This window comes from Diaphorina citri, unplaced genomic scaffold, assembly GCF_000475195.1.
Source record: "Diaphorina citri unplaced genomic scaffold, Diaci psyllid genome assembly version 1.1 scaffold224, whole genome shotgun sequence".
Classification (NCBI taxonomy): domain Eukaryota; kingdom Metazoa; phylum Arthropoda; class Insecta; order Hemiptera; family Psyllidae; genus Diaphorina; species Diaphorina citri.
Genome location: NW_007377661.1, coordinates 636,007 through 654,173, shown reverse-complemented (window position 1 = coordinate 654,173; position 18,167 = coordinate 636,007). Strand labels below are relative to the sequence as shown.

At 36.2% G+C, this 18,167-nt stretch overlaps 1 protein-coding gene across 1 annotated transcript; it reads left to right on the top strand.

Annotated features, from left to right (window-relative positions):
- Positions 1 to 42: 42 nt before the first annotated feature.
- On the top strand, positions 43 to 5,861 carry LOC103506277. Its single transcript, XM_026821379.1, has 7 exons — positions 43 to 255; positions 476 to 522; positions 1,053 to 1,364; positions 1,606 to 1,843; positions 2,558 to 2,771; positions 3,187 to 4,604; positions 4,731 to 5,861. Exons 3-7 carry the CDS (start codon positions 1,060 to 1,062, stop codon positions 5,340 to 5,342), a joined length of 2,787 nt encoding a protein of 928 aa, XP_026677180.1. The 5' UTR covers positions 43 to 255; positions 476 to 522; positions 1,053 to 1,059; the 3' UTR covers positions 5,343 to 5,861.
- The last annotated feature ends 12,306 nt before the right edge of the window (positions 5,862 to 18,167 follow it).

Below are 18,167 nucleotides of genomic sequence, written 5' to 3'. Positions count from 1 at the left end.
AAAAAAAAAAGAAAAGCAGGGCCGAGAGGAGAGCACATAATTAAAGGCTAAAGAGTAAAGAGTAGTAAAAAAAGAGAAAAGTGATACGTGATACCTCACTTATTTTACTATTTTTACCTTCATTGTTCATTAGTAATCAACTAATCATTAGGGTCTGCTGAATTATGATCACGGAACTCTGGCACATAGGATCCTGCTTGAAACTACATAAATATTGAACTACCTAAGTGCAAGTAAAAGAGTGATGAGTGATAGGTATCCTGTGAAAAGCTAAGGCTAAAGAGTAAAGAGTAGTAAAAAAAGAGAAAAGTGATACGTGATACCTCACTTATTTTACCTTCATTGTTCATTAGTAATCAACTAATCATTAGGGTCTGCTGAATTATGATCACGGAACTCTGGCATATAGGATCCTGCTTGAAACTACATAAATATTGAACTACCTAAGTGCAAGTAAAAGAGTGATGAGTGATAGGTATCCTGTGAAAAGCTATTGCCAGGACTGTGAGGATTGATTTACAGGTAATATCTTCATAAGCTCTTTGTAAAACAGCTGCCCTATAGAGGGATTACTTAAAATTTTCATGTAGGTACCAATATGCAACAATGGTAGGTACCCATGTCATGATTTCTATTTGTGATCAGGCTGCATGATAAATTATTGTTCATGTAAATGTGAAATTGTGTAAAATTATTGTAAGGTGTGCCCTGGATGTTTGAGGTTTTTGTATGTATGAGGGATTACTTAAAATTTTCATGTAGGTACCAATATATGCAACAATGGTAGGTACCCATGTCATGATTTCTACTTGTGATCAGACTGCATGATAAATTATTGTTCATGTAAATGTGAAATTGTGTAAAATTATTGTAAGGTGTGCCCTGGATGTTTGAGGTTTTTGTATGTAGTAGAGAACTGGATATTTTTATTGGAACTAGCTTGGCACACTACCATGCAGTCAGATAGAAGCTTCATGTTGCATAGAGTAAAAACTAGATAATTTGCTAATAGTCTTTTCTGTTTATACAAATGGCTTTATTGTTCCTTACAGATCAACCATGGAATATTCAGAAAATCAAGAAGATGACATTATAGATTACATTCCAAACATGGGTGAAGGAGTCACTTTGAAAAGTGAAGATTACCAAGAAGAAAATGGTGAAGCAGTTGATGATGAGTACCGAATATTGGAAATTGGTGCAACAAATGAAGTAAATATAGACTATGTTCCAGATAGTAGTGAAGATGTCACTCTAAAAACAGAAGTATATGAGGAACAGAACGGAGAACTAGTTGATGAGAATCATGAATATATTATATTGGATATTGGTGGAAGAGATGAAACTAAAATTTGTTCATTCAGGTGAGTTTTGCATGTGTGATTTCCCCCCCCCCCATCTTGAGCAACCTATGTTAATAATCACAGTGGACAATTTGTCTTCCTAGAGTAGGTAGGTACTTAAGTAAAATAAAATTACTTTTAAACCCTTCAACTTGTGCCCCTTTTCCAGATCATTGATTTTTTTTTTTTTTCAAGTGACCTTTCTCAATATTAAACTTTTTTTTGACAGACCATTGAAAGTAATCAATTTTCAATCATTTAGCGAGTTTCAGGACAATCCAGAAGAAGTTGAAAATTACTCAGACGATGACAATGATGAAGACCGAGGTGTATTGAAACATGCATGGCAAGATGAAGATCCAAATCAGTCTGAAGATGAAACTGAACCTGATCCCAAACTGAAAAGTGCCTTTTCTAACATAGCTAAGTTTATTAATTTTCTAAATAAACTACAAGAAGATCACCACCAGTTCATCAATTCAGACATCAAAGATGACAAGGTAATTACTTCTACTATCAGTACACACTACCTACAATGAAAGTTTTGGCCTAGTCTTTGGTTTGATGCCATTTGTGCCAACTATTACTTAAGCAAGGCTGTGAATGACACACTACCTACAATGAAAGTTTTGGCCTAGTCTTTGGTTTGATGCCATTTGTGCCAACTATTACTTAAGCAAGGCTGTGAATGACGCAAGACCTCAGACCTCACAACTTTTGAAGAATTTGAAGTAAAATTTCGTTTTTCGTAGGTACTTACCTAATAGGTAATTTGTCTACATGTTCAGATTGCTGAATTACAATTTAGCTTTAGAAGTACCTAAACATTAGAAATATTCTCATTGGGTTGCTGATAAACAAGTCTGGAGACACTAAAATTCTAGCTACAGGACATAAATTTTCCCATAACTGTCAAGTACACAGCAACGTCTGTAGCCGGCTTAAAAAATATCCCAATCCCCCATCATGGATGTCTGTCATCCCCCACTGATAAAATAGGTACTTCGGCTTCGGGTAAAGTCGGAAGAACCAAACCAGACCCAAGCCAACCAATCAGCACGCAGCTTGTAAGCATGTTAATACAAGGCTAACTGTGCCCACTAAAATTATTATTATTATTTGCAGGTCATTGAAGAACAAAAGAGAGGAGTTGTTAATAAGCATGTTAATACAAGGCTAACTGTGCCCACTAAAATTATTATTATTATTTGCAGGTCATTGAAGAACAAAAGAGGGGAGTTGTTATAAATGCACACATGATATCTGATCTGGTTAAAATTAACTTTGATTCCAATAACATGCGTGTCAATGAAATTGTGCATGAGTTGAAGAAAATCCTGGCAGTTAAAGTAGATTTGTTTGATAAACTATATGACAAGCAAGTTAATGGTGTTGTGTCCACTGATGTAGTCAAGCGACTATTCTCTGGTAAGCCTTCTAAATCACTCAAGTATATTCCAACACCAGAGGTCCCGGGTTCAATATCTTGTAGAGTTCAAGTTTTTTTTCTCTTTTTGGTCTCTATATGTTTATACTTGGAATATGGGGCTGAGTGGGGCATGTACTCAGCCTTGTGAGAATGACTGAATTAATAAGTTTAATAATGTAGCAGCCTGGCAATATTACTAGAGTAAAAAGAAATTTTTTATACATAAGTAGTTGATAGAATTAGCGAAATAGGTTTTCTCTAATTTTATAGATAGATGTTTGATAACCAACCTCTCTGACCCTGGTACCAAACACAAAATCATTCCCAAAGTTCATGTTTGAGGAAAATAAGTTGACAATATCAATGTACTTGTGTAGGTAGGTACTTAATGACATTAATTTCTTGTTATTTCAGGAAATAATTTGCTGATAAAAACACAAATTGAAGAACTTAGACGCATCTTGTTCACCAAACTTGATTCTGTTAATAGACAGCACACCATAAATGTACAAAAATTGAAAACTTTGAAACAAGCCAAGAGAAAAACTTCGAATCAGAAAGTTCAAGTATTTAGAAGGGATCCTGTAGAACCTAGTAAAATAGACAGGGATCCTTTAGTAGCTAGTAAAATAGACAAGGATCCTTTTGTACCTAGTAAAATAGACAAGGATCCTTTTGTACCTAGTAAAATAGAGACCAAATCATTAAAGAACCAGCGAAGGTCGACTACATCAAACATGGAACAAAAGCTCAGTTTTACTTTGCAAGACATACACAACCAAAAGTGTCTCATTGAAAAACAAATGGAAAAACTAGTTAAGAGTGAGTTGTTGGAAAGAGAAAATGCTGCTGTTGAGGACAATGTTATTGTTAAGAGTGAACCATTGGAAGATAGTGATTTTCACTCCTTTACTCAAATCGTGAGCGAAAAATTAAAATTAAAACCAGAAGAATCAAGTCCGTCCTCCATTTTAAATAAATTTAGAAATAATTTGAATAAGAAGCTACAGGATCAAAGAGCCAAGTGTCAAGATGAAACTCAGGTGTCCATTATTGAATTGGGATTAGATGATTTCAAAGACGAAGAAGATCTTGTTGAGGAAGTCTTTTATGAGGACATTATTCCTGAGGATGTCCAGTTACCAAACAGATGGAATGAAGACAGTCATGTAACATCGCAGAATGAACCTACTGTTGATGAGTGTAATGATTCCTCATACGTTATTGAAAATATTTCAAACTATAGACCTGATTACATGTCAGATGGGATCAGCAGTTATAATATAAACCACGTTACTTTAACAAAGTTACCCACCGCATCCAAACAAACAAGTAAGTTAGAGCATTCACGTGACAAAACTGAATCCACAAAACTATACAATTTAGACATCGAAAAAGCCTTGCTCGAAGATCGTCCTAAAGCTTTAAGGCAACTAGACAGTATGGTGGAACTTCCTAAAGACAAATCTATTCAGAATAAGTTCTTAAACAATCCAAAAAAGTTTTCCAACAAAATTCTTGGTGCAAATGAACGTCGAGTCATCAAGACATATCTGCAAAATCGATTATCTGAATTGGAACATGAAGCCGAATTGGCTAGGAAACACATGGCAATTTTAGATCAAAGAAAAACAAAAGCTAAGAAAGAGATAAATCTTCAACGACCAAACAAAGAAATTACTGATGGTAGTGAAGAAGAACATATTATTCCTGATGTAGATCTATCGCAAGCTACTAATCTTGATAAAAAAATCAAAGCTTTATTTCAACATAATAATTTAAAAGGGAATCTAAAAAAGAGAAAACTCCCTGCCATGGATCCAGAATTGAACCATAATAATGTTAAAAATGTACTAGATAACAGGAAAGGAAATTCTAAAGGAAATGTAGAGAACAGATTCATAACTTTATCCAATGTTAAAACCAATTCGAAAATTGTTATTGATAAAGAAAAGAACCATAACAATGTTAAAAATGTACTAGATAACAGGAAAGAAAATGCTAAAGGAAATGTAGAGAACAGATTCATAACTTTATCCAATGTTAAAACCAATTCGAAAATTGTTATTGATAAAGAAAAGATATGTTATAGTGACAGTACAGAAAATAATGACTCCATTACATATGAATATGATGATCAAAACGAAGTTCAAGTCAGTAAAGATCGATTGGGGAGAAAATTGGAATTACCTTATGTATACTCGGGACGAGGACGACCACCAAACTGTTTACTTACGCCAGCAAAAAAATGTTTTAATAACAGCGGTAAGAAAACTACGGATATAGCCCTCTCCTTACCAGGTAAAAGTACAAAATTGAAGAAAAAACGATCCCATCGTCCACACTGGCTTGAATCAGGTGACGCACAGAGACTCTGTCATAAAAGCAAAAGAAAACCAACGTCCTCGCATGTACCTGAATCTAAAGAACAATCCAGTAGTAAAAAACTATTGGAAAATCTTAAGAAACAAATATTTGATAAACTACATAAACAAGACAATACTAAGCGAGCTGCAGAGGTGAGAAAGGAAATTGAAAGGCGTCTGAGAAGAAAGGAAAAATCGAGATAATGAAAAATACCTAAGAGAGCAGTGTTTTTCTCTTCAAATAGTCAGCCAGTCAGCCATCAAGACAATAAAATTGTCGACATAGACCCAACTCCAACCAGACTGGAATGAAAAGTCTGAGGTGGTGCCTAGGTTAAATCACGTGAATCCCAGAATGTAGCACAATGACTTACATGTTGAACCCGGCTCTGCTGCGTGCAAGACCAGTCACCAGTGTAGTTATCATTGAATCATGGAAAGTGACCCCCTTTAGTGTTCAGCTACAATTAGGAGAATACTTTTTTGAAAATTTTCGCCTGCGGCGATCAAAATTCGATCGGACTGCACTTCTGAAAAGTTGGGGGGGGGGATGCTCCCCTATGTACTTACATATATGTGGGCTCCCAATGTGGCCGAAGTACCTCTCAATGTACCATGTGGCCCGCATACACATGGAAGTTGGAAATCCCTGGTATAGGAGTTATAGATCTTATTTTTGTGATTTATTGAATAGGTTTGCCAGTATTGATTAATATTTATTGCCTTTGTGAATTTTAGTTTACTTATTGTTTTACTTTTTTGACTTGGGTAAGTAGGTACCTATACATATTTTAAACAAAAGTTTGTGTGGAAAATATGTACGTTTTCAATATTGAGCTTTTTAAAAGATTTGAAGACTTAGTTAGCAACTATAGTGGCCTAGCTCAGAAAAAAAGAACCCTGCTAAAGCGGCCAAAGTTTGCATCATACCCGCGTCGGAATGAAAAACACGGAGGGCTATATCCGTAGTTTTCTTATGGCTGTTATTAAAACATTTTTTTGCTGCCGTAAGTAAACAGTTTGGTGGTCGTCCTCGTCCCGAGTATACATAAGGTAATTCCAATTTTCTCCCCAATCGATCTTTACTGACTTGAACTTCGTCTTGATCATCATATTCATATGTAATGGAGTCATTATTTTCTGTATTGTCACTATAACATAACTTTTCTTTATCAATAACAATTTTCGAATTGGTTTTAACATTGGATAAAGTTATGAATCTGTTCTCTACATTTCCTTTAGCATTTTCTATGTACCATGTGGCCTGCATACACATGGAAGTTGGAAATCCCTGGTATAGGAGTTATAGATCTTATTTTTTGTGATTTATTGAATAGGTTTGCCAGTATTGATTAATATTTATCGCCTTTGTGAATTTTAGTTTACTTATTGTTTTACTTTTTTGACTTAGGTAAGTAAGTACCTATTACCTATACATATTTTAAACAAAAGTTCGTGTGGAAAATATGTACGTTTTCAATATTGAGCTTTATAAAAGATTTGAAGACTTAGATAGCAACTATAGTGGCCTAGCTCAGAAAAAAAGAACCCTGCTAAAGCGGCCAAAGTTTGCATCATACCCGCGTCGGAATGAAAAACACGTACAGCTTGAGGTGGGTTTTGCAATTTTAAATAGGTAGGTACGTCCGCTATTGACCACTTTCCTTGGAGTCTGCTGTCTTGAGGGCCATGTTGTTCTAGACTTGTTAAGATTATGGCATCCTCTTGACCCCATTATTAGGTATTTCATTTTATGTTCCAACCTTTCAACTCTGATTTACCCTTGGTTTAAAGTTCAAACTATCCACCGACTGATGATTCTTTTATTTATTTCACATTTTCTTCTATATCTATGGTTGTTCTAGACTTGTTAAGGTTATGGCATCCTCTTGACCCCATTATTATAGGTATTTCATTTTATGTTCCAACCTTTCAACTCTAATATAGGTACCCTTGGTTTAAAGTTCAAACTATCCACCGACTGATGATTCTTTTATTTATTTCACATGATAAATACAGTATAATCCCTTTGTTTTATAAAGTCCTTTTTATTAAATTTTACGTTTTATTATTTCACTTCTTATACCTGGATTCCCTCACTAATGGCTGATAACTAATTGCTAAATAAATAAATACTTCAGTTGTTCTAGATTTGTTAAGGTTATGGCATCCTCTTGACCCCATTATTAGGTATTTCATTTTATGTTCCAACCTTTCAACTCTGATATACCCTTGGTTTATAGTTCAAACTATTATCCACCGACTGATGATTCTTTTATTTATTTCACATGATAAATACAACATAATCCCTTTGTTTGTATAAAGTCCTTTTTATTAAATTTTACGTTTTATTATTTCACTTCTTATATCTGGATTCCCTCACTAATGGCTGATAACTAATTGCTAAATAAATAAATACTTCTATTCCCTGCCCAAACTTTGTAAGTAGAGGTAATTTAAGATTGGCTTATCCAGTCTGTGAAGAGAAGCGTGCTTTCCTTGAAAGCGCTAGGTCGCGGGTTCGATAAAGTCAGCGGATTTAATCGGCTGACTTTATCCTAAACAGTCCTGGTAACATTGCAACGAACTGACGAGTTCAGGGATTACCGACATCCGATATAGTGAACCATTTAAATCTTTGTCTACATGTTCAGATTGATGTCTCTATGAAGAGAAGCGTGCTTTTCTTGAAGGCGCTAGGTCGCGGGTTCGATAAAGTCAGCGGATTTAATCGGCTGACTTTATCCTAAACAGTCCTGGTAACATTGCAACGAACTGACGAGTTCAGGGATTACCGACATCCGATATAGTGAACCATTTAAATCTTTGTCTACATATTCAGATTGCTGAATTAGAATTTAGATTTAGAAGTACCTAAACATTAAAAATATTTTCATTGGGTTGCTGATAAACAAAAGTCTGGAGACACTAAAATTCTAGCTACAGGACACAAATTTTGCCATAACTCAGCATAACTGTCGCTACACAGCAACAGCAACGTCTGTAGCCGGCTTAAAAAATATCACAATCCCCCATCAGATGTCTCTCAAATCCCCCACTGATAAAATAGGTACTTCGGCTTCGGGTAAAGTCGGAAGAACCAAACCAGACCCAAGCCAACCAATCAGCACGCATTAGCTACAGGACACAAATTTTCCCATAACTGTCAAGTAGTCAAGTACACAGCAACGTCTGTAGCCGGCTTAAAAAATATCACAATCCCCCATCATAGATGTCTGTCAAATCCCCCACTGATAAAATAGGTACTTCGGCTTCGGGTAAAGTCGGAAGAACCAAACCAGACCCAAGCCAACCAATCAGCACGCAGCTTACAAAGCAGTAATGTAAACATAAACAAAACAAAGTAACAAACACTACAAACAGTAACAAGGGATCTAGCACAGGGGAGCGTGTTGAGGACGAGATTTTTCGAGAAAAATCCCATGACAACAGTAGGGGGATGGGATTTTATTAACAGTAACAAGTGTTTGTCCGTGCTAAGAGGATCGTTGTTTTCACGTGACTATTTTATTATTTTTCAATATTTTTTGAAATATTTAATTTTATTTAATTATTGATATTGGTTTTAATTTTTTTGTGTGTATTTAGTAATTTTTAAATATTTAATTTCCTATCGTTTTTAAGAATCTATTGTTTTAAGTTTCAGTTCCGTGGTATTATTTATTCTTTTTCCTACTTTCTGCATACCTCCCACTTGATGATAGTTGAAATGGGAACTTGGAAAGTAGTAGTGTTTTAATGATTTAATTACTTAAAAGTGTTTTTCTTTTTTAATTATTCCATTTAAAGTACCTACTTAATACTGGTGAAATCAGCGATTATGTGTTTCAGTTAAGCGTTTTTGGTTCTCACTTTCGAGTGTTTTTTTCTGAAGTACCAAAAAGTGAAGTGGAAGGTTGATTCTGGATTAAAGGATTTTTTGCAATCTTCTGATCTGGTAAATCTAGTCCCTCCCATCCGAGATTCCACATCGTCCAAATAAGCCATGACCAATCTCTCATGGTTTGACAACCTCTGTAGTCCCGCCGGTTTCAATGATTCTCACATTTTCTTGCCGAGATTTTCCTCGATCTTGTCCGGTGGCTCTGGGGATCTCATCACAATATCAGTACCTGCCTATGCCTATGTCTACCTAGTTAATAAATAATCTTCCATAATCGTATGTATTTTTCTTAAATAATACATGTTATTGGGACAGTATCCAAGCTCCTCATATTACCTACACTCTACAGCATTTTCCTTGAACGGCCTGAAGAATCCTCTGTTTTTTGAGGTTTGATAAAAGGAACTGTAACTTAACTCCTAAGCCATTATCGTCCCAAAATCGAAAAGAGTAGTAGCGCAGGATAGGAGAAAACCACCCGTTCCGAAAAATATCCTTTCTATTTAGGATAAAGTTCGCCCCTGACGGGAATCGAATCCGCTACCTAGCGCTTACAAGGCAGACGCGCTTTCCAAGCTAATGAGGCTGGTATATCCGATTGTTTTATCAACAGCTTTTCATCACTCTATTGATGATTGTTTTATCAATTTTTAACGGCTCCATTAGGTACTCTATTGATTGAGGAGTTTCACTAATTTCTATTAATCGCCAGGCGTCACCATTGCAGTTTCAAAGGAAAAGGGTCAAAGGGTCGGTCGTCGGTCTCCAATCATTATCGCATATCTGCCGCGCCGCCCATCGATTATTACCTGTTTTTCTCGATGGCTAGAAAAACAACAGCATCGAAGAACACAAACATCTTTGAGACCTATGTACATGACTACTTATCTACTAAGTACATATTAAGATACATAAGAAAATATTACATAGAGATACTATATTTAAAAAACACACACCAACGTAAAGGAAGAAAGAAGTGAAAGGGCCGTCCCTATCGTGTTTTCTGTGTGAATAACCAGATTGAATGGACTTCCTGTGATGTGAACCACTTCAAGGTAAAAACTGTACCTATACTCCTAAAGAACACCAAAACATAGGTACCTCCAAAAGAAGCCGTACAAAATCCAAGAAAAAAATTTCTGTTTGGGTTACTACTAGGTACCTATTGCCCGCCATTTTCTTAGGTACTATCGTCCTCCATTGCTCTATTTTCGCTTTTCCCAAACATTCGGTTCTAGGTGTGTCCACACTTTGTCGTCGGCCGTCGATGTCGATTCACAATAAATTCACATCGATCAACGGCCGGTCGACTGTGTGGACACATCTTCAAGTCCCCTTGCTTAGACTCATCGGAGTCATCAGCATTTATTTACTTAGGGTGTCGTTAAAGTAATAGGACACCCGATATTGATATGCATACTCCCAGCTAAAATACAAATTTTAGGTGTGTCCACACTTTGTCGACGGCCGTCGATGTCGATTCACATCGATTCACAATAAATTCACATCGATCAACGGTCGGTCGACTGTGTGGACACATCTTCAAGTCCCCTTGCTTAGACTCATCAGAGTCATCAGCATTTATTTACTTAGGGTGTCGTTAAAGTAATAGGACACCCGATATTGATATGCATACTCCCAGCTAAAATACAAATTAAAAATCAGGAGGTTTAATTAATTTATACCTTCTGTGCCTATAAGCGTAGTATTGGATGCACATATTAAATAGGTAGGTATCAGGTACCTATCTAGTTTTTTAGACAGAAGGTAGTTCGAAATAATATTCCGTTCTTTGCTGTGGTGTCAAAGCTACACCTTCTGTTTCAACCTTCCGTTCCAAGGCAACCCAAAGGATGGGTTTAGCTTATACGAATGTACGAAGGCAACTCTTGAAGCCATTTTCTTCCCAAAACGGACTAATGGTGTGGACGTGTTGATCACCCCAAATCGTGTGAGTCCTTCCATAATATAACAATGCTATGCTAAAAAGGTTAACCCTTGAGGAGCCAGACTTGAACTTTCAAAGTGGGTCAGCAGCCAATAGAATCTAAAAACGCAGCGCTAGTAATGATCTAGAGCTCAGACAGATGATTAAAGTACATAATAAGAAACCTTACTATGTATCTAGGTACCTAGCAAACCGAAACAGGGTACCTACCTTTCATGGGGAACTGGGGAAGTAATTGAGAAATCACATTGAATTAATTAAGATTAAAGACGACACAAAATTTAGCATACCTATACGAGTATGTATGTAGGTATACCTTCTGTGCCTATAAGCGTAGTATTGGATGCACATATTAAATAGGTAGGTATCAGGTATCTATCTAGTTTTTTAGACAGAAGGTAGTTCGAAATAATGTTCCGTTCTTTGCTGTGGTGTCAAAGCTACACCTTCCGTTTCAACCTTCCGTTCCAAGGCAACCCAAAGGATGGGTTTAGCTTATACGAATCTACGAAGGCAACTCTTGAAGCCATTTTCTTCCCAAAACGGACTAATGGTGTGGACGTGTTGATCACCCCAAATCGTGTGAGTCCTTCCAGGGATGTATTTACGAAGTTTACCAATATCAGATACTGCAAAATTGTGATTTAGTTCGAAAAGAAGATTCATCTTCATAGATAGCTGATGAGTCAGACTGAACCATTGACTTTGTTAACCTCTTGCTCTTGATTCTAGCTCAATAATTGACGGCGAACCAGAACAGAGTCTAATGAAGCTCTACTTGATCAGAAGAAGATACACTGTCATTATCATTATAATAATAAATACCCAAATAGAAGGTACTTCAACTTCTGTGAAGCAGGTTTCTTGAGAACCATTTTTATGATAATCGGGTTTCAGAATCGGACACGGTAAGAACAAGGGTGAACACAACAGTAGCCAGCAGTTGTAAGATGTCGAGTGGAAGGGTGCAATAAATATCAATTAATAGTAACCCAACGAATATATTTTATTTTCAACTTGAATCCTCAAAGAGAGAACCTCAAAATCTCGGCGATATTAGTTGAATACACCAGTTCCTACTGGATCACTGATGTTAATCAACTTTGCGCGTGGTTGGTATCCAGATGGGTGACTATTTGGGCAATCGCGTCCTGCTGACTTTTCCCGACCCTACTCAGGTTGAGTGAGGTTAATGCGAGGAGGCAGGTAGCTTGTCGCCGAATGAAGGGTAAAACACCAGTCACTATTCGAGTATTCACTAAAAAAGAGTGAAGTTATTCTGATAGTCTCTTTCCCTGCTGACTTTTCCCGACCCTACTCAGGTTGAGTGAGGTTAATGCGAGGAGGCGGGTAGCTTGTCGCCGAATGAAGGGTAAAACACCAGTCACTATTCGAGTATTCACTAAAAAAGAGTGAAGTTATTCTGATAGTCTCTTTTGATTTGGTATCTTTTTATCCTTTTGGTTCCAGTGTTAGGTTCTTTATTTCGACACAACTTGTTGAGTACATAGCTACTTACCTAAACATCAAAATGGAACATAGTTTTTCCTTAGCAAAGTATTTACTTACTTACAAAGTACGTCGGAATAGTGCTCTATTGTTAACATACCCGTCATGTAGGTATCCATTTTGAGCTCCAGCTCCAGAGGCCATCAGAGCCGAAAGTCTAAATTTCATTTTTGGGTCTGAATTTTAATATGAACAATCTACTAAATTCTGTGCAAAAGTTTCCTTTTTTTTACAAATAATACATACTTAAGTTGACTAACTTTTTATTTTTAATTGTCAATAAAAGACAATACCGTCATGTAAGTATTCTGAAAATATGGAATACTCGGACCAACTTTGTTATACCTCCAGATAGTCCATACATACCCACCTCAGTAATTTCGTTACGAGTGAGCTGCCACTATGACCTTGCTGTACATTATGCTCTGAGTTCAGGTACCATATGGTACGATGGGAACCATGCCTGCTATTTTCTCATCCAAGCCTCTCCCTCCCCTTAGTATTTCTTGAAAACAGGGTCGGATAGCGAAGGACCCAACTCCCCCAGGAGGAGTTTCTTAGGAATACAAGTACCTAATTCATATTGACTGACACCCATGAAAGAAAAGAAAATTATTATTATTTTCAATTTCAAATAGATTTTTTCTTCCAAGATAGGTTATATTCAGGATCAGGATGAGGTCTCCGATAACCAAATATGTAGGTACCTACTACATACTAAAGTAGTTGGATATGAATCCCTTCTAACCTTGAGCCCTGAGGCAACAACTGAATCTTCTGTAGGATCTAGTTTGTCATATGATTTCAAAGAAGATCTGTTTGGTGAAGATATAGGTTCTACCTGAGCATCAAGATACCAAATTCACCGAACCATATAGGTACATCCAATATTCAATACCTGACACTTTTTTCATCCTAAAAGGTTTGATTGATCTTCATTGTATTATGTAAAAAGGTTGTTCGCTGTTATGTAAAGGTCTGGGCTTCATAATTGGTGACTGCAAAGCTTTTACGTAAGAGTTATATGATACCTATCAAAACCATGGGTAGGTGACATGACGTTTTAATGAAGTATCAATGACTTCAAAGGAATCGGATTTTAAACCGCTGCGTTGTGTTGATAACCCTCATTGAACTTTTCTTTATTTCCAGCTTCTTCCTTAGATCATAATATGTAGGTAGGTATTGAAATATAAGTAAAAAAGCAAAAAGGAAAGTTACATATGGATAGATATTACCCAAGTTATGTATTGTTCCAATATTTTTTTTTTCTTTTTTGTCCTTATGAGCTGAGGTTTTTAAGGAACAAATCTTACTATGGTTTCCATCTCTACATTACCTATATTCTCAATGTCTAGAACTATAGACAATGTCATAACTACTTGGTCATGTATTTCTTCACTTTTTTGTCCTTATGAGCTGAGGTTTTTAAGGAACAAATCCTACTATGGTTTCCATCTCTACATTACCTATATTCTCAATGTCTAGAACTATAGACAATGTCATAACTACTTGGTCATGTATTTCTTCAAGAGTTCTCTGATCTGGTAAATCTAGTCTCTCCCATCCGAGATTCCACATCGTCCAAATAAGCCATGACCAATCTCTCATGGTTTGACAACCTCTGTAGTCCCGCCGGTTTCAATGATTTTAAATGCCTGTTTAGTATTTAATTGTGGTGCCTTCAAAATTTGAGCCACTTGAATGAAATATTGCAAGATTGTTTAGGGACAGGGGCACCTTCAAACTGTAGGTAGCCAGTAGCATCACCTTCTTTTTTCCTGTGTAGGATGGTCCTCATTCCACACCTTGGTATGACTTTTATAGTTTTCAAAGAAATATGAAGAAAAATTTAAATACATATCATATTCACTAAGCCAGAATAAGTAAATACTTATTCTGGCTTTATGGACCAAAGTCCAGTCCGGCTGTTCTTGATAAAAATACGACAGGAATGACAGAATTTTTTGATATTCTTTTTTCCAAGACCTTTTACTCTACACAACACATCCTATTACTTAAGTAACGACAGTACCTATAACCAACAGGACAGTACCTTTAAGTTTGTTCATCTAAAGTCTGTTCCAATCAATAAATGGTAACAGAAGATTAGATAAATAGGTAATAGAAATCTCCCTATTTGCCTAGTGATATTTTAAAAATAAAATGCCGGAAGAAATGAGCGATACAGCAAACCAAGTTTGTCTTCGTTTGATTGACAACCTATTTCGTAAAAAAAAAAAAAAAAAAAAAAAAAATTGTTGAAATAGTAGTTAATAAATAATCTTCCATAATCGCATTTTTTTTTCTTAAATAATACATGTTATTGGGACAGTATCCAAGCTCCTCATATTACCTACACTCTACAGAGTCTACAGCATTTTCCTTTAAGAACGGCCTAAAGAATCAATCCTCTGTTTAATTTTTTGAGGTTTGATGAAAGGAACTGTACTTAACTCCTAAGCCCTTATCGTCCCAAAATCGAAGAGAGTAGTAGCGCAGGATAGGAAAAAACCACCCGTTCCGAAAAATAACCTTTCTATTTAGGATAAAGTTTGCCCCTGGCGGGAATCGAATCCGCTACCTAGCGCTTACAAGGCAGACGCGCTTTCCAAGTTAATGAGGCTGGGATATCCGATTGTTTTATTAACAGCTTTTCATCACTCTATTGATGATTGTTTTATCAATTTTCAACGGCTCCATTACTCTGTTGATTGAGGAGTTTCACTAATTTCTTTTAATCGCCAGGCGTGACCATTGCAGTTTCAAAGGAAAAGGGTCGGTCGTCGGTCTCCAATCATTATCGCATATCTGCCGCGCCGCCCATCGATTATTACCTGTTTTTCTCGATGGCTAGAAAAACAACAGCATCGAAGAACACAAACATCTTTGAGACCTATGTAGCTATGTACATGACTACTTATCTACTAAGTAGGTAGGTACATATTAAGATACATAAGAAAATATTACATAGAGATACATAGGTAAGAAAATATTACATAGAGATATAACTCAGGTGAACTACGAACAGCATGGAAACTCCTGGACAATATGTACAAGTACATGCTCTTCTGTACAATATTACGGCATGCTTTAATCTCCTCCACCATGTACCTCTCTTTAACATTCCATGTAGAAATACCTGTGAAAACCACAGTCTACAACCATCCTACCCTTGAAAAAGAGATGATATGAAACAATTATGTTGGCACCATATGGACCAATTTGGTTTATTAGATTAGAGGAAGGTACCAAAGACGCGCTTTCCAAGCTAATGAGGCTGGTATATCCGATTGTTTTATCAACAGCTTTTCATCACTCTATTGATGATTGTTTTATCAATTTTTAACGGCTCCATTAGGTACTCTATTGATTGAGGAGTTTCACTAATTTCTATTAATCGCCAGGCGTCACCATTGCAGTTTCAAAGGAAAAGGGTCAAAGGGTCGGTCGTCGGTCTCCAATCATTATCGCATATCTGCCGCGCCGCCCATCGATTATTACCTGTTTTTCTTTCTTCCATAATCGTATGTACATATGTTTATTGATGATTGTTTTATCAATTTTCAACGGCTCCATTACTCTGTTGATTGAGGAGTTTCTCTAATTTCTATTAATCGCCAGGCGTCACCATTGCAGTTTCAAAGGAAAAGGGTCGGTCGTCGGTCTCCAATCATTATCGCATATCTGCCGCGCCGCCCATCGATTATTACCTGTTTTTCTCGATGGCTAGAAAAACAACAGCATCGAAGAACACAAACATCTTTGAGACCTATGTACATGACTACTTATCTACTAAGTACATATTAAGATACATAAGAAAATATTACATAGAGATATACATAGGTAAGGAAATATTACATAGAGATATAACTCAGAGGTGAACTACGAACCGCATGGAAACTCCTGGACAATATGTATGTACATGCTCTTCTGTACAATATTACGGCATGCTTTAATCTCCTCCACCATGTACCTCTCTTTAACATTCCATGTAGAAATACTTTTGGTCCTCATTCCACACCTTGGTATGACTTTTATAGTTTTCAAAGAAATATGAAGAAAAATTAAAATACATATCATATTCACTAAATAATATTTAGTAAATACTTATTCTGGCTTTATGGACCAAAGTCCAGTCCGGCTGTTCTTGATAAAAATACGACAGGAATGACAGAATTTTTTGATAGCCAGAATAAGTATCTGGCTTTATGGACCAAAGTCCAGTCCGGCTGTTCTTGATAAAAATACGACAGGAATGACAGAATTTTTTGATAATAAAATAATAACCTACTTAAAACATGATTTTTTTTTTTTATCTTTGGGTAGATATTTTTCTTGGTAGAGGGTAGACGTAAACGCATTCATTAGTCGCATTACTCACTGCTCAAGTCATTACAGATTGTTATTGGACCTACCTCAAACATGATTTTTTTTTTTTTTTTATCTTTGAGTAGATATTTTTCTTGGTAGAGGGTAGACGTAAACGCATTCATTAGTCGCATTACTCACTGCTCAAGTCATTACAGATTGTTATTGGACTTTATTGGTCGTTGAATCAGAATCAGAGATACTTGGGTTTGATTCATCATGATTATTGTTATTGGACTTTATTGGTCGTTGAATCAGAATCAGAGATACTTGGGTATGATTCATCATGATCAGACAGATTTCGTCCAAACTGTACTTAGTACCTACCTACCTACCGCTACTGAGTACCGAGCTGCAAAATTTGTTATTAGAACAATAGTAGTCAAAGATATTAAATTATCAATGTAAGCATGAAAAACATCATTAGATACTTATTCATTTTATAAAGCGATCAAAAAATCAAGTAATGATGACCTACTAAATTGAACTGATTGGAAGATCAGAATATGATTCATCATGATCAGACAGATTTCGTCCAAACTGTACTTAGTACCTACCTACCGCTACTGAGTACCGAGCTGCAAAATCTCTTATTAGAACAATAGTAGTCAAAGATATTAAATTACTAATGTTAGCATAAAAAACATCATTAGATACTTATTCATTTTATAAAGCGATCAAAAAATCAAGTAATGATGACCTACTAAATTGAACTGATTGGAAGATCTAGAATATGATTCATCATGATCAGACAGATTTCATCCAAACTGTACTTAGTACCTACCTACCGCTACTGAGTACCGAGCTGCAAAATCTCTTATTAGAACAATAGTACCTAGTCAAAGATATTAAATTATCAATGTAAGCATGAAAAACATCAGGAGATACTTATTCATTTTATAAAGCGATCAAAAAATCAAGTAATGATGACCTACTAAATTGAACTGATTGGAAGATCGGATGAGAAAATCAGGAGGTTTAATTAATTTATACCTTCTGTGCCTATAAGCGTAGTATTGGATGTACATATTAAATAGGTAGGTTTCAGGTACCTATCTAGTTTTTTAGACAGAAGGTAGTTCGAAATAATGTTCCGTTCTTTACTGTGGTGTCAAAGCTACACCTTCCGTTTCAACCTTCCGTTTAAAGGCAACCCAAAGGATGGGTTTAGCTTATACGAATCTACGAAGGCAACTCTTGAAGCCATTTTCTTCCCAAAACGGACTAATGGTGTGGACGTGTTGATCACCCCAAATCGTGTGAGTCCTTCTAGGGATGTATTTACGAAGTTTACCAA

Bases quoted from the DNA above. Each gene is read 5' to 3' on its own strand.
- LOC103506277 (XM_026821379.1), top strand. From the start codon at position 1,060: ATGGAATATTCAGAAAATCAAGAAGATGACATTATAGATTACATTCCA. The intron at 1,844-2,557 runs GTAATTACTTCT...TATTATTTGCAG, and splicing joins CAGACATCAAAGATGACAAG to GTCATTGAAGAACAAAAGAG. The intron at 4,605-4,730 runs CATAATAATGTT...AAAGAAAAGAAC, and splicing joins CCATGGATCCAGAATTGAAC to CATAACAATGTTAAAAATGT.